This window comes from Anopheles darlingi, chromosome 2, assembly GCF_943734745.1.
Source record: "Anopheles darlingi chromosome 2, idAnoDarlMG_H_01, whole genome shotgun sequence".
Classification (NCBI taxonomy): domain Eukaryota; kingdom Metazoa; phylum Arthropoda; class Insecta; order Diptera; family Culicidae; genus Anopheles; species Anopheles darlingi.
The window spans coordinates 1,185,001-1,199,917 of NC_064874.1; the positions used below are offsets into that span (position 1 = coordinate 1,185,001).

At 47.6% G+C, this 14,917-nt stretch overlaps 2 protein-coding genes across 2 annotated transcripts in view; one reads left to right on the forward strand and one right to left on the reverse strand.

Moving 5' to 3' along the window:
- LOC125952192 (endoplasmic reticulum chaperone BiP) overlaps positions 1 to 14,917 on the forward strand; it is a 231,265-nt gene that overhangs the window by 114,262 nt on the left and 102,086 nt on the right. The gene's annotated exons all lie outside the window — the stretch shown is intronic.
- LOC125950557 (uncharacterized) overlaps positions 1 to 14,917 on the reverse strand; it is a 42,304-nt gene that overhangs the window by 6,006 nt on the left and 21,381 nt on the right. Inside the window, exons 4-6 of the mRNA XM_049678661.1 lie at positions 6,010 to 6,207; positions 3,620 to 4,017; positions 1 to 356 (exon numbers count right to left, since the gene is read on the reverse strand). The exon at positions 1 to 356 is cut by the window's left edge and continues 306 nt beyond it. Of these exons, the coding sequence (XP_049534618.1) occupies positions 1 to 356; positions 3,620 to 4,017; positions 6,010 to 6,207 (952 nt within the window). The remainder of the gene's footprint in view (positions 357 to 3,619; positions 4,018 to 6,009; positions 6,208 to 14,917) is intronic.

The window sequence follows — 14,917 nt, forward strand, 5'->3', positions numbered from 1 at the left end:
GTCGTTGTCGTCGCCGATGGGGTGTTCGAGGTGGCCATCGTAACAATACCGGCGGTTGGCGTCACACCGGTACCGGGACCGGCCGTGGTGAGCAAGGGCTGAATGGCGCTACTAGGGAACAGCTGACGGACGGCCGAGTTGGGTCTTAGTGCATTGTGGAACAGACCGGACGAGTGTCGTTTGAGCGTATCGGACATGTAGTTAATGGCCCGACAAGTGCCGATTTCACCTTCGGCCAGCCCAGACTGCACCTCACCATCACAGCACGCCTCTCGGATTGTGGACTCCTCGTTGAATCGCACCGAGCGCTTCGAACTCGTCTCCTCATCCGATGTGACCGTCGTTGAGTCATCGTTCTGTGAAGGTGAAGACAGGAATTGAAATGGAATTCAGAAATTAAAACAAAACCCACACTATCTCTGGCTAAAAATACGCCTCCGTGAACCTTTTAAACAATTCACTTCACTCCCACCCTCACATGGCTAATCCATGCAATATTCATCACCGAGAAGCGAAGACTAAAAATATCCTTCGCCATTTCCCCCTTCCGAACGGAAATAGTCTGTGTCGTGAACTTTCCAGGAATCGATACTACCGCAAGACTCTACAACCAGCGGCTCAATTTGCAAGGTGGCACCAAGAGCGCCCGCGATATGCCCACCGCCAGAAGACAGCAGATCGATTCTCGTGATAAACCGTGCTGCTGCTCGTCCGCTCCAGAGGTGCAAAGGTGAAAGTGAAAATCATCAGAAATTATCCGACGAGCTGTGATGCTTACTGCTGAGACCAGCGGTGAGCGGCATTTGAAAAGCTGCTTATCGTTACAGTTTTGTACTCAAAAGAACTGAAGTAGTAGACTACTGATGCTTTCGAGGCGAAGCGAACAGTAGAGTGGTTTGGTGGACCTGTTTTCAATCGTTTCGGCTCCATCGCTTACACCGCATTAGATACTTATCAGCTACTAGATGGTCGCAAGCGGTATTTCTCAGCCTCAGACGTTTAATGGAAGCCAGACCAAGCGAGCATCGGAAGCGGACGAGTGAGGTGAAATAAAAAATCGATAGCATCATAATAAATATTGGCACATTTGCAGTCTGAGCACGTTCCCGGACGCTAATAAAACCGCTATTTGACGGGATAAAAAATTCATATTACTCTCATATCATCCCTTTGCTTCCTCGCGACATCGGCGTCGCTAGCTTTCCATTTCTTCCGCCGTTATTTTCTGTTTACTCTTCTGTCCCTCTTCACGCTACACGATCGCGACTAGGGCTTCGCGGTACGATAGTGTGTTAATAATTCCCATCTTGCTTACAAATCGATTGTAGCCAATACCAGCTGTTATTCGTCCCGTGGTTTTTTTTCGGGGTATTTCGAGGTATCTGAAAAACACTTCACTGGAAATCAATGTTTAAACATGCTCGATTGACCCGATAATATTGTGTTGAGAGCGATTTTTACTTTATTTCTGATCTCTCAAATTGGCCTACCCGAATGGAACGAGTACCAAGAAATAACTTTTCGTAAAGCGCCACACGTTACTACGATTGCTATTAACATGTTGACAAAACTTTTGCATAAACACTCTGGTACACTGTTGTTGCTACTTGCAAGTACTCTCTCTACAAGTACTCACTATACAAATCGAAGAACTCACTCCCTGCTTGCTGCTTTTTCGTATTTTTACTGGCTTCTTCACTGTGCAAAATTCTGGGTAATGGCTGGGCTTCCGGACGGAAAATGCTATAGCCATTAAATTACATTAAGGATTTACATGAACCATCCTTCGTCTGCTCGTTCCCTGGAGGTGGCCACGGTAATGGGAAACAGCATCATCAGCATCATCATTTTAGCGCTAAGAGTTTTTTTTTCAACCACGAGAATCGCACTAATACTAGCCATTTGAAGTGTTTGTGTTGGAATCATTCTGATATGTGGGCTGAATTCAATTATAGAGAATTTCTGCAAAAATACAATCGATTTGACCATTTATGTAAAAATGTGACTATGTGCATATGGCAGATGTTTGGTTTTAAAATTCAGCAGTCAATTCAATGCTGCTTGAATCTTCCGCTAATTTATTCAAAGCGAAAGATCTAGAAGAAAGTACTAGTTGAGGAGCCTGAAGGCTGATGGGTTTTTAATGACCAATGTTAGGACGCGAAAGCAGGACGATGTCCGTGGCTTGATTGTAGTAATCGTCTTCGACGTTCAACATTTCCTTGCAACATAGTAGGCCTGTGAATGACCGTGACCGTAACGATTGGTTACGCAACGCATCGCTGGAATAAAAGCTCCTTTTGCGGGACGGTGTTGCATCGATTGGATAGGTTTAGGCCATGGCTCAAACTACCATTAATTCTGGAGCCATGAGCAGCACAAAAAACCGTCGGGAAGCTCAAAGTAGACGGGCCTGCGATTGCGGTTCAGCGTCAGGGGGAGGGGGGGAAGAACGGTTTCCTTTCGAAGGTGATTCTCGCGCTCACTAAAAACCTTTTCCAACATTTCGATTATTCATTTTGCTTTCTTCTGCCCGGACACATACACGCATGCCTCCTATTGGCCTCCATACGAGTCCCGGACGGGATCCATCGCAAATTTATGAAAGAACTCCGATGCGTCACACGCAAACCGACAAAAAGGAGAGCGAGACAAGAGGAAAGCGGAAAAATGCAGGAACCAGGGGCTCGGTTCTGCTCCGGACATCGAAGGGAGTTTTCGCACCAACACGAGAAGCCAATCTCGGGGTCTAAACATCCGCCCCGGTGGGAACGCAAACCGGGCGACTGAACCGGCGACTGGGGGGGGGGGGGGGGAGTGCAAGCAAAAATACTTGATTTATTACCGGTACCGTACGCTCTTCGTCGGCTTTTTGGCAGCTAACCGTAGCATCCGGGACACTGGGGAGCCGCGGCGAGTGTGAGTTTGAGTTCCGATGAGACAACCCCCGACCGGCGCGATGGGGAGCTATAAATTACTTTCTACACATACACACACACACACACACACACATGCACACCAAAAGCAGGCCACGCGTTGGGTGGAAAGTAAAGGAGCAAAAAGAAAAGGTAATACACTCCCTGCCAGCCTGCCTGCCGGTCTATCCCCTACGGACGAACGAAGCACCCGGTATCCGGTGTTGTAAATCCTTTGAGGACACTTTCCAGGCCAGGACTGGTGAGGCGGCTTATGGGTGCAGAAAGGCACGTAACACTGCTCTGCGCAAGTGAATCGCAGCAACCATCCCGAGAGGTATCCTGACTTTTTGGCAATCGTGGTCGGATCGACAGAAGGTAAGGAGGCCATGACGTGCCCTGAATCGATCCACCAAAAGTGCTTCTCCTCGTTCTCACCAAAAAAAAAAACTCAATTGCCTGCAATTGTGTGCTACCTAATTGCGAGTGTGAATTCGACGCTTACCCACAGGAAAGGTTCCTCTTGGGAACATAAATTCACAAACACACACACTAGGGAATGAACTCCACTTCCGTACTGTTTCAGGGCTAATTATCTGACAAGCGATCTAGACACTCTAGTCCCTAGAATCCCCGGAAGAATTTTCTCCAAGGATTACTAGATCACTTGCGGCTCTGCATCAATTTTGACGCACCGGACTCACCTGCACCGAAGAGGAAGAGGACTGTTGCTGATGCGGTTGTTGCTGTTGCTGCTGCTGCTGGTGTTGCTGGTGGTGCTGTTGGTGTTGCTGTTCATTCTTCCACAGTTTGCCTCCCTTCAGAATGCCGCTTATTGCCTGAGCCGTGCTTAGTGGTTTCTGTTTGCCCGATTCGTAGTGGCCCGTTCCAGGTGACGCATTCAGTTGCTGCTGCTGCTGCTGCTGTTGTGCGGTAGTGTTTGCGTCTGCCCCGGCACTCACCTGGCCTGCACGAAGTTGTTTTTGCTGCTGCTGTTGTTGCTGCAGTAGCCGATAGTCCTGGGCGATGGTGGAAGACATGGGAACAGTGGAACCCGCTCCAGTGCCGGCCACTGGGACAGCCGTTGAACCACCTTCGTTGCCTGCTGGAACGATAGTTGGAATCGTGGTGGATGAGGAGGACGAGCTAGAGGAGGCACCGGTCAAAGCAGGTGGCACCGGATCGGTTGCGGCAGATCCTTTCTGCACGATGCGCCGCTCAGTGACGGTCGTCATCGTGATCGTTTCCACGATGTAGCGCTGGGGGTTAGGTATCGCAGCTGTTGCAGCCGTCATCGCCGTCGAACCATCGCCACCATCCTCTCCCTTACCATCACCATCTTCGGCCCAATGGCGGTGTGCGATTGTTTCACAAAAAAAAACCGAACGAACCGCAATCCGGTACCGGAATCGAAGCATTTTAGAATTAATATTTACGCCAGCCAGCGAGCCAGATGGTTTTTGGGATTCGTCGAGCAAAATTCGAAATAAAAAATCAATTCATTAGTCATCGGCCGTGAAGATAGGGCTTGCTGGAGCGTTCTTCCACCACGACGACGCATTCATCAACGTGCTTTTATCACAAAAATCAACCACAAAATGCGCAAATCAAACTTTTGGACAAACTTTTGGGATAGTAAACGGTGCAAAAACGGTGCGGCATTGGGTTGCACAGTTGCAGCAGCAGAGTTCGATGCGGCGTGCGTCCTTTGGTGCGCCGGATCGTGACCTTTTGAGTCTTATTTGCTTGCCGAGTGCTTACGCAAGTGAAAGGAGATTAGATCGAATGACTACAGCTACTCTGGCAGATCGCGATATAGATCAGAAGCAAACTATTTCCATTCAGTTCAGTTTCTGGTTAGATTTTCTACGAATGAAATGATCGATTTCACAAGTGAATTTTATTATCAAAAACCTAATCTAAGATGTACTCGTGCGTTTTAAACCAGGCTGCATATGAACGGAGCGGTTTGAGCGAAAATGGCTGGCTTGCAAAAGGGTGTCTAGAATGTAACAGAACGAATGTCAATGAGCTACCGCTGTTGGTTCCGTTCCAAATGAATCCCATGCCATTACATAATTCTATCGCAACGCGGCTGCATACTACCGTGACATAACACATGCGCTCGCATCGTAACCTGGCGTCTCCATCGGAGGACCAATCCTCCATGCCACAAACATGAATCGATGAAATTGAATGTCTCTGAATTTGGTGGTACAATTTTATGCACGAAAGGAACTTTTTAACATAAATATGTGTAAATTAAACCTCTTGTAATAGCATTCGCCAATGGTGATTCGCAAAATGTCGAATAATTTGCAAGCTCAACATCATCTACTGAGCGGTACTGGCTGCCAATTCTACCAAGGTCTGCCTAAAAAGGCAGAAAACATTTACCAATTCCGTGTGAATGTGAGGTGCTCATGAGATTGCGACAAGTAATTGCGTTAGTGCAGTTTCCTTTTTGGTTCGCAACATTTTGTGTCGAGATTTACGTAGCGCGTATCTTCGCGTTTAGCGAAAAGTGGGTGAAAAATGGAAGTGCCACACACGCGCGCCCCATGATGAGATTCCGGCAATGTTCGGCTGGTAGAGTGCCAGGATTGAGATGGTGTTAGATTGAATTGACTTTGCATATCCGAATGCCGGTGATACCGGTGATTGCAGTGAGGATGGCGATGGTATGGATGGACGGACAGACGGACGATATCGTTCGAGACGCTTCTTCTCTCCGGTGCGTGACAGTGTTGTATGAATGTTAAGCTTATTTTCGCTTCCATGTGTGTTTGTGTGAAATGAATGGTGAGTTTAGAGACAATACTTTACATTTTCCACGATCGCTACCTTTGAAACATGTGTTAGTGAAAAGTGAACGGTGGAAGAGTAAAGGAAAAAGTAAAGTTACAAGCAAAAAGAACCAAAAATATCCTTTAACGCAATAAAGCATTCACGAACGAATGGGCTAATATTCGTTTTTTTTTTTTGGCAATCGAAAAACGCAAACCGAAACTCGACAACCGCAAAGTATCGAACGCAAACGCTAACGGAAGGTGAAATCGAAGAGAACTCATTCGTCTGTGCTGTCTGTGCTTACCTTGTGCGCTGGAGTCCTGCACCTGTTTGATGGTGAGGAATTTAGGCCGTTCCTCGCCGGCGATAATTTCCTTCGCCGTGACTCTTCGTTCCGGTGACGCCTTTGCCAGCGGTACCAACGCTATCGGCAGGGCAGCATGAGGTGGGAGCGGTGCCTCCAGCATTGGTGAAATATCGTCCGAGCACTGGGAGTCACACTCTGAAACGATGAAGTGAAATTGAAGTTATGCGCTGGGAAAAGCACTATATTTGTCGGTAGAAATTCTTGCAATAATTTTACTATCGGTTTAGTGTCTTCTCAGTATTAACATATCATCGCTCGGTATTATATTTATGTCAAATATTTATGAATAAATATGTGCACGTTAGTTCACGAGGTCTTTTACAGAGTTCTCAAGATCCAGATGCAGAGTAGAATGGTTTGCTTATGTTGCTTTTTCGCTCCTCAATTCTACCCTAGAGCTCTAATGAATAGTAATTGATTTTACTTTCAAAAGACATCTCATCTCCATACATTTTACATATATTTTTCTTTAAAGAACGAAAGCGGCCTTATTTTGGAAATGATGTTGCGAGGCGAGCAGCATCAGGGATGGTGAACATAGAATTCTATGTAACGCCAGCAAAACGGAAGCGCAACGTTAGGTGATACGAGCAGCAAAAAACCAGATTCAAATCGCAGCGGAAACAACCGAGGCACGTTCAAGGGTCTAACGTAGGAAAATGTTTGCGCCCATCGGAAGCTTTTCAAGAGCCCACCATTTTGTTTTGCCCTTTTTAGTACGCTCTTTTCACGGGGCATAATAAGTGCTGCTTGAGTCAAGCTGCGATGGGCAGAGTTTGGTCGAAACACTCTCCGGAAAGCACATTACGTCCGGAAGTTTTTATCCGGGTTGTGGCTATCACGCCAGACACCGAGACACATGTCTGCTCTCATCCCCGGTGTTTGTCGGCCACACCACATCGTGCAGACTGAAGTAACACTTGTATATTCTGTTCATCGGTCTGTGTGCATACCACGCAGGGTTGTAGGGAGCGCTTCCACCATGTGCTGACCGCCTGATTAACGACTTTTTCAAACAAATACCGACACAATGTTGTGGTTTTGCCAAACAAGATGTTTGGTAATATGTTGTGCCGTTGGTTTTCTCACAAATTTGTTTCCAAAATGTATGTTGGATATCGATTTTGGAAACAAAGCTCATCAGTTACTGAACCGAAATCCTAACGATAGACGAAGCAAAGACGAGGCTTATAAATGGCCAGATTAAGAGCACAGAAGTTTAACGTACCCTAGCTGATCGCGGTTCCCAAATGATGATGTTACGTTACAGGTTTGCTAAACTTAGGCACGATCGACACCTTTGCCATGCATTTGGGCAACGTGAAAGCTGTGCTTTGGCGGTGAGAGCATTCTCGTCACGCACCGTCACCACTCGCCACCACATTTATGCGTATCACGCAGTTGTTGGCGTGAAATGTGTAGCAATTGCCAGCGTAAAACGATTCCCACTGAGAGGTTTTGGGAACCGCATGTCCCACGCTACACGCCGGTGCCAGACGACAGCTATTGTTATCACTTGGTCACTTCGACCCAATTCTTGTCACGAACGAGAACGGAAGCACCTCAGCGAAGAAGCGTTCGAAGGTGACAGGAAAAACTGCGAAACCGATTCTGGATAAGTCATCGAGGTTGTGTCGTGGCTGGGAGGCTCAAAGGCTATTGTCGGATTATAGCGTCACCAAACGGCAATGATCAAGTTGGGAACGCAGACTATCGATCGCTTCGAGCGAACTTTAATCATCTGCCCAATAATATCGCTTGTGGTTTATGCTGTCAAATCAAAGAATCAAGTCCAAAATTAACTCTCCCTCGAGCCAACAGGTGCTAAGTTGATATTGAAGTGGCATCGATCAACATTTATTGATTAAACATTCCCAAAAATTGTAGAGAGTATTCCTTCGTAGAAAGTGTTCCTTTTTCTATTCCAAATCCAAACAAACGTCAATCGCTTCGAGTTCCAGAAACAAATGGAAGCCTTGAGCAGACATTGTTGCAAAACTGATGCCAGGACATGCACTTTAAGTTCACTTCACGCAGCCACTGTGAACTAAACGAACAGAGTTTCCATGTGCGTCACAAGCGATAGAGATGCAAACATGTTGGTGCGATAGTCAGGTGCACCAACACAATCCCAAAAGGACAACAGAAGATGCATTCATGGTTGGGAAGTGCAACCGGCATGCAATGGAGGGCCGACCCTCGAAAGGGAACATCCGACAGGCGGATTTCATTTCAAAGCGTTACAATTGTACTTGGCGCACTGCTCGATGGAGGTGTTGAGCTAAGTGAAAAGGGGGCCCGGAGGCTCTGGAAGGGGGGGTTTCTTTGTTCGGAAGTTGGCACACACCCGGACCACCCAACGCTGCTGACACCGAGCGCACCATCCTGCCCATGCATTGTCGTGAATTTTAGTCGCCCAACCCAACTTGTCCTTTTTCCTATTTGTTTCCAACTGCAGCACGATGCATTGCAATGCAGCGCCGAGCGTAAATTGTGTGGCACAGAGATAAGGTATAGATTCTAAATTAATTGAAAAGTCGCCGGACCAGTCGGAGTGGCGTTCAGTATTCGATTTCTGCTTCCGGGCACCAGAGCGCAGGAGCATCGCTGACATAGCAAGCATTTGCAATCACGTAATTTCCATGAGAAAGGTGGTAAGGTGGTGAGATTTGAAAACGTTTAAATTGTTCAAACACATCCCACGGTTGTCAGGACACTGATGGCTATTAATTATACGTAGAGCTACATATATCGCAAAGCGTTTACCATAAAATCACCAATAAAGTCGAATCAAATTTTGCTAAACATATTTACCGTTCTCGAACGCAATTCAATACTCGGGCAATCCGATCAGGTTTTGCGCTGGGATCGTCCCACAAAGCGAAGGTTCCAGCGATCAAAGGATCCACAGCTCCGAAACCTGAGCATTGTTATTGATATTTCATTAAAATCCTTTCCCGATCAAAGCACCCTTCTGCTAGACTGAGAATGAAAAGGGCTCGAAGCAGAGCAGCTCCCGAACATCCCACAGCTTGCTTTGATGGCACACGGTACACGGCGGTTTATGTTTGCGATAAGACGTCCAGAAGCAGCAGCAAACCATGACAGCACAACCGAACAACCGGATCACGAAGCACAAACAAAGCTACGGGGGAGCAGCAGCAGTAGCGGATTCTTTTATTATGTTCCCTGGGAAAACGCCACTCGAGCGTGGATGGTTATAATTTTCTCGCAAAACCATTCTAAGCCATTCCACCATCATCATGACGTTGGTTGGCGCTCTCTCGAGTGACCATCCAGAAAATGATGAAGACAGCGCACCGGTTCCGGTCGCTGAACTACCGTTTCATTACCAAACAGACTAGCCGCCCATTCTCCTCCTCCTCCTCCTCCTCCTCCCTCACCAGCAGGCTCTCACTAATGTCCTCGTGCAGCATTTGAACGATCTTCATTAGAGCTCGTTCTTACCTTCTCTCCTATCCTTCGCACGTCTCACGTCACCATAAATCGAACGAACCGAACCCAACCGAGAAGAACGAGAAACAAATTTACGCCACGCCGTTCACGCGATTCTTGGTGTCTTGTTAATAGCAAAAGAGGAAATCTATACCGAGGGTGAAGATTCGTATAAATCTATCCAAGCAACCGCAGAACGGATCCACGCCGAGGTCAAGATTACTGTTCACCGAAGAACATACAGCTCCCAATGGTGCCGGTGGGCAATGCCACTGCCACAACCATTGTGTTGTGTGACTACCGTGGAAGTTCTCACAATTAAAAAATAATGAAAAGGCCCCACGATTCACCCCACTGGAGCCCAGGTGTCGTCGCAAAACTGTGACCATCCATCACTGAGGCTGAGGAGAAGCAGTAAAAGTGGCTCGAGATGGTTCCATTTTCCTAGAACAACTTTTCCAGGAGAGCATTCACAGAACGCTGGTTCGTCCCGTGTTCTTTCATTGCCCAGTTCGTTGCCCAGTTCGTTGCACTCTTTTTCTTCTCGTATTACCAGTGCAGGCCAGTGGTTGGCAAGTTCCAGGAATTGTTAAAGTCAATTCGCTGTGCTGTTCCCGAGCTTCGTGAGGTGTTCAAGGGATCAGTAAAGGGTAAGTGAGATGTGGAATGAAAAGCGAAGAAGTATTTTTAAATTCACATCCATCTCTCTCCCTCGCTGGCTACGATTTATGTGTTTTTATGTTTTAATGCTGTGTTCTAGAGTCTTTTGTGCAGAACACGAATAATGTAATTCTCCGCAGACCAATGAACTTTTGCAAAAATATCTTGGCAAAAACACCAAAAACAATCCTCTTGAGACGTTAATTAGTATGGCCCATTGTAAAACATCTGCACATCTGAACACCCCGGTGTTGGTCCGGATCGTTTTAACCTTCCAACCATCCTCCATCGTAAGCAGAGCAGATTGCAGAATTCCCAGAACACACAGGCGGCATTAACTTCGAAGCAATTTGCCTTCCAAAGTCCCTACAGCAACCACAACCATTCCATCGAGAACAGGCAATAAACATCTTTGATCACCCATAAACACTGCTTTGCTCCAAACCCCAAACTCCCGCCTTCCCTCGATTGCATACTCCGCATCGCAGTGCATGGGGTGATGATAGTGATAGTGGCTGTAAATTGGGCACAGAAGCCGGGCCCTTCCATCTGATTGCCGATCGACCACAGCACGGCCCACATGTTTGCGTGATGACGACAGTCGCTGTACCAGCCACCAATCCCGATGTGGTGTGACTAATGAATACGTGGGTTTGGCATATCGAAAAACTTTATCCAACATGCTCTCCCTATGTATCTTTCGTGCTGCTATCTTCTTCCTTCACTTCTTCTTGTTCTGCTTTCTCAAGCGAAAACAATTTTCTCGGGAAAATTCTGTCTTCATCTCTGTGCGTCGTCCTTGAATTCGTCCGATGGTAAAGGGCGTCGGCTGGCAAGGCCTAGTGCGCACAAAATATTAACAGCCGATCGACATCTGGCTCAATTGGACACCGCACCTCCCGCGCTTGGGGATGCCATAGGTCCTCTCCGTCGATAACGATGAGGGCGAAAGTATCGTCCTGGCGTCGACTCGTCCTCGAGGGAACAGAAAACAATTTCCCTCTCACCCAAGCGTCTCGCTGTCGCAAGAGAGTAATCGTTTTACATGTGTTCGTCATGGCGCTCCATCCGTCCACGAAAGGACAAACTTGGCCCTCTTCACGGTCAATGTTTCTTTCTAATGGTAGCATCTCGAACGAAAGACGTCTAGCGCCGGTCGCCGAATATGTGAAAAACAAGCCAAATCCTTGCACACATTATCCGCGTAACGTTCACATTAGGCTTGAGGCTTGAGGAGGCAATAAGAAAAGTTGCCTAAACGACATACTCTGTCTACCCGAAGATCTCCAATTTCGGTCGGAGGGGGCTTTTCGGATTGAATAGCTTTAGAGTGATTACCTCGATTGGTGATAATATATTGTCCGCACAACAGCAGCGACGACGACGACGCACCGGTATCCTTACTCTGCGCCACATCGACAATCACATTCGAGGACCTTAACTGCAGCATTATCCACGCGACGCGACTTTATCACGACTAAACCGAACACACTGCTGCTATTGCTTGCAGCTTCAACTGCCGACTTCAACGCCCTGCAAGGTGTCGTAGATTAGATTAACCACCACTCCCACTTTCCTCTGCTCGCTCGCCACGTGGCATTACTTGGAACAACAGAGGAGACGCCACCACTTACGCTCGAAACATAAAAATATACTTTAGATGATGCTTTGCTTTAATCTCTTTTATTTTTCAAACCCCTCGCCTCGCGGCAGACGCTAAAGCAACGAATTAATAAGTAAAACCAAACACCTTCGCACCGAGTCGCTGGCGGGGGCGCCTTCACACAAACAGCAAGAGGAGAGCCTCCCTCCTTCACCCCCAAAAAAACCTGGGCATTAGCGGAAGTAGTAAAAAATGAGTTCAAATTAACCTCTGGGGAGTGTGTCCATTGTTTGACCTTGCGGTTTTTATGTGCTCCAAGCACCGCAACGTACTGATGCGGTCGTCCTTAAACCAAGGTGCTGAAGCCGCCAGGGGAAAAGAGAGGATAGCAGAAGCCCTCACGAAACACCAACCAATGGTCTGGCCTGGCATACACACCGGTGTTCAACACCGGCAGCAGCAACCATCGGCCAGAAGTGTTACTGCCAAAGTTCAACAAATCAGGCCACAGCACACTCACACATATGCTCTTATCGTCCGATGGGAATAACGCGATAGCAGTGTTGGCAGTGGTTTGGCCCCCTTTTTGTGACGTCCAACATTGTCGCACGCGATGTCAATTCATTTCATTCACCAATTTTCCTCACTAATTTTTCATTCATTTTCACTGTTCACACTCCGCTGTGTTGCGACCAAGCCGCCTGCCAAGGGGCCTGCCTGCCTACCAGGACATTCCGCATTTGCGCTAAGCAACTGTCGATGGAATTACTTGCTTTTCCGCGGGCCTCTATCACTGAACTAATGTCGCACGAAACTAGAATCCTGCCTGCTGCAGCCAACACTTCCAATTGATTGCGTCCAATCGCGATCGAAACTTCGGGCGGAATAAATTGAATCCCCACGTAACGAGTACCACAAACCAACCGGACCAACACGGCGGACCCTCGGACGAAGGCTCCAAACGACCAGAACGAGAGAGAAACCAACGAGATAGGGGGGGACCCGGGAAACGAAAGCGCTGACACAAACAGCAGCAGCAGCAGCAGCAGCAGTTCCTTCACAGTTTATCGAAACCACATGACCATCACGTGTGTGGGTGGGAGAGCGAGGGGGCGTGGGGAACAGCGCATTCGCACCCGTTCTCGTTCGGCGTTCTAGTCTGTCCGCCCGGGGCCGGGCGAAATCAAAGCATAAGCATGGCGAGCGAACAAAACAAAATTGTAAAAAAGGAGAAAAGAACGGGAAATAATATTTATATGCGGCTCACACACACGTACACACACACACACGTACCGGCGGGGGTGCCCGCATAAACATATCGCAGCATAAATAAACGCCTCGACCAGGAACGGAACGTGCTGGAATGGGCGCACAGGGCCAGGAGAACAGAACAAGGGATCCTCATTCATGGCGAGATCGCCCAAATCGCCGCGCTGGCCACCGAGAACAGCAAGCGGAACTACGGTCAACGAGAGCGCTGGGGTCTGTGTTTGTGGACAACAGGGGACAGCGTGTGCCTTCGGGGTGTGTGTGTGCCCCAGGGCTAATTAATATGCTTCACTGAGCAGTTCGCTCCCGTCGCTTTTGAAACGACAAAAAAAAACTGCTTCTAATTCTGTGTAATTATGTGTTCATGCAGAAAACAGGAATTCCACTAGACACTAACACACACAAAGCGAGTGGGGACGGGTGAGTAACATAGTTTAACGCCCTCTCTGTGGAGCATATTCCTATCCGATGAAACTATTTCAGTGACAGTGTCGCAACTTTCTTTACAAATCGATATGCCGTGAAGCCACAGCCTTTTACGGAAGTCCTACAACAACAACTTCACAGCCGGCAGGCAGCATTCGTACGGGAAGATCGAATTACGCGGTAACGCTGGTGCTAAGGGCTGGTGAAAACTTTGTCCAACGAGCTACAGCCGAGTGGTGGTCGAGATACTTTAAATTCTGTTTGCTTCCTAGTAACAAACGCCGTGTAAGCGGATTAGACTGGCAAGAAGGTGGTCCTATGCTGGTGGGATTGAGCCGATACTGCTGCCACCTGAACGGTATACAAACCATTTCCAGCTCAAGTGGTTCTCAAGCGTCCCGGCCTTAGTTGTTTTCCGACAATCGATCGAGCCGGGATACGATTCAGGTTTCTTTGCGATAGCCCGAAATCATTGCCGTAACGTAACCTAACGATATGCGTCAAAATGATGGAACTTTATCGAACTAAGAACTGCTAAAACTATTAGATTTCATTCGATATTTTACTCTGATATTTCAAACCCAGACGATTTTGTAGTCAATTGGTTGCGTTATATGACCGTTTCTCAAAATTAGGTTATTTAAAGACCGTTAGTCAAACAGTTCCAAATTGAAAATAACAGTTGGCGCTAAGCCAATCTAAGCAGGCACGTCAGGATCTGCTTTCCTGTAAGTGACAGTTGCTATTGTACAGTGGCAGCTTAATCGTGCAATCTACAATTCTTACTTGATAAAAGCTGAGCACCAGATCAGACAGTCTTGCTACAGTTATGTAAAGCGGAAAGGAAACTAATGCAAAGTTCATTTCAGTCCCGTAAAATGTCCAAGGCCACCAAAGAACACGATGGCAAACGCTACTACTGCTGAGCATATCACTCAAGTGGCAACTGGTAAAACCTCGCCCAAAAGCGCGAACTTTCGCGAATTAGCTCAACGAACAATGGCCAGAGTAGTGAGACCTTCTCCTTCTGGGAGTGGGTATCATACCTTCATCGTTGGAATGCTGGAATGTCGTCTGCCTGCACATTCCTCGGTACTGATATGCCACCGATGCCGACGGGTACGTCTTTCGGTACAATATTCATAAATCTACCGCACGCACCGCATACCACTGAAGAGCGCTTCAAACAGGAGAAGTGCCAGAGCAAGAGGTCCTGGTGGTCTTCCCGGTCCCGGTGGTGGACGACATTCAATCTAATGACATCCCGTTTTCGCTGCGTATGATGGATGGTTGGGTTGCGGACAGAGACGATCAAATCTTGAAAATTACAATTCGCTCTACAAGGCGTGGCGGCGGAAAACTCATTTGTCGTGGGCATAATGTTCTCTCACGACGACGACGACGATGTCTGGCGCTCGGGCCCAGGAGTAG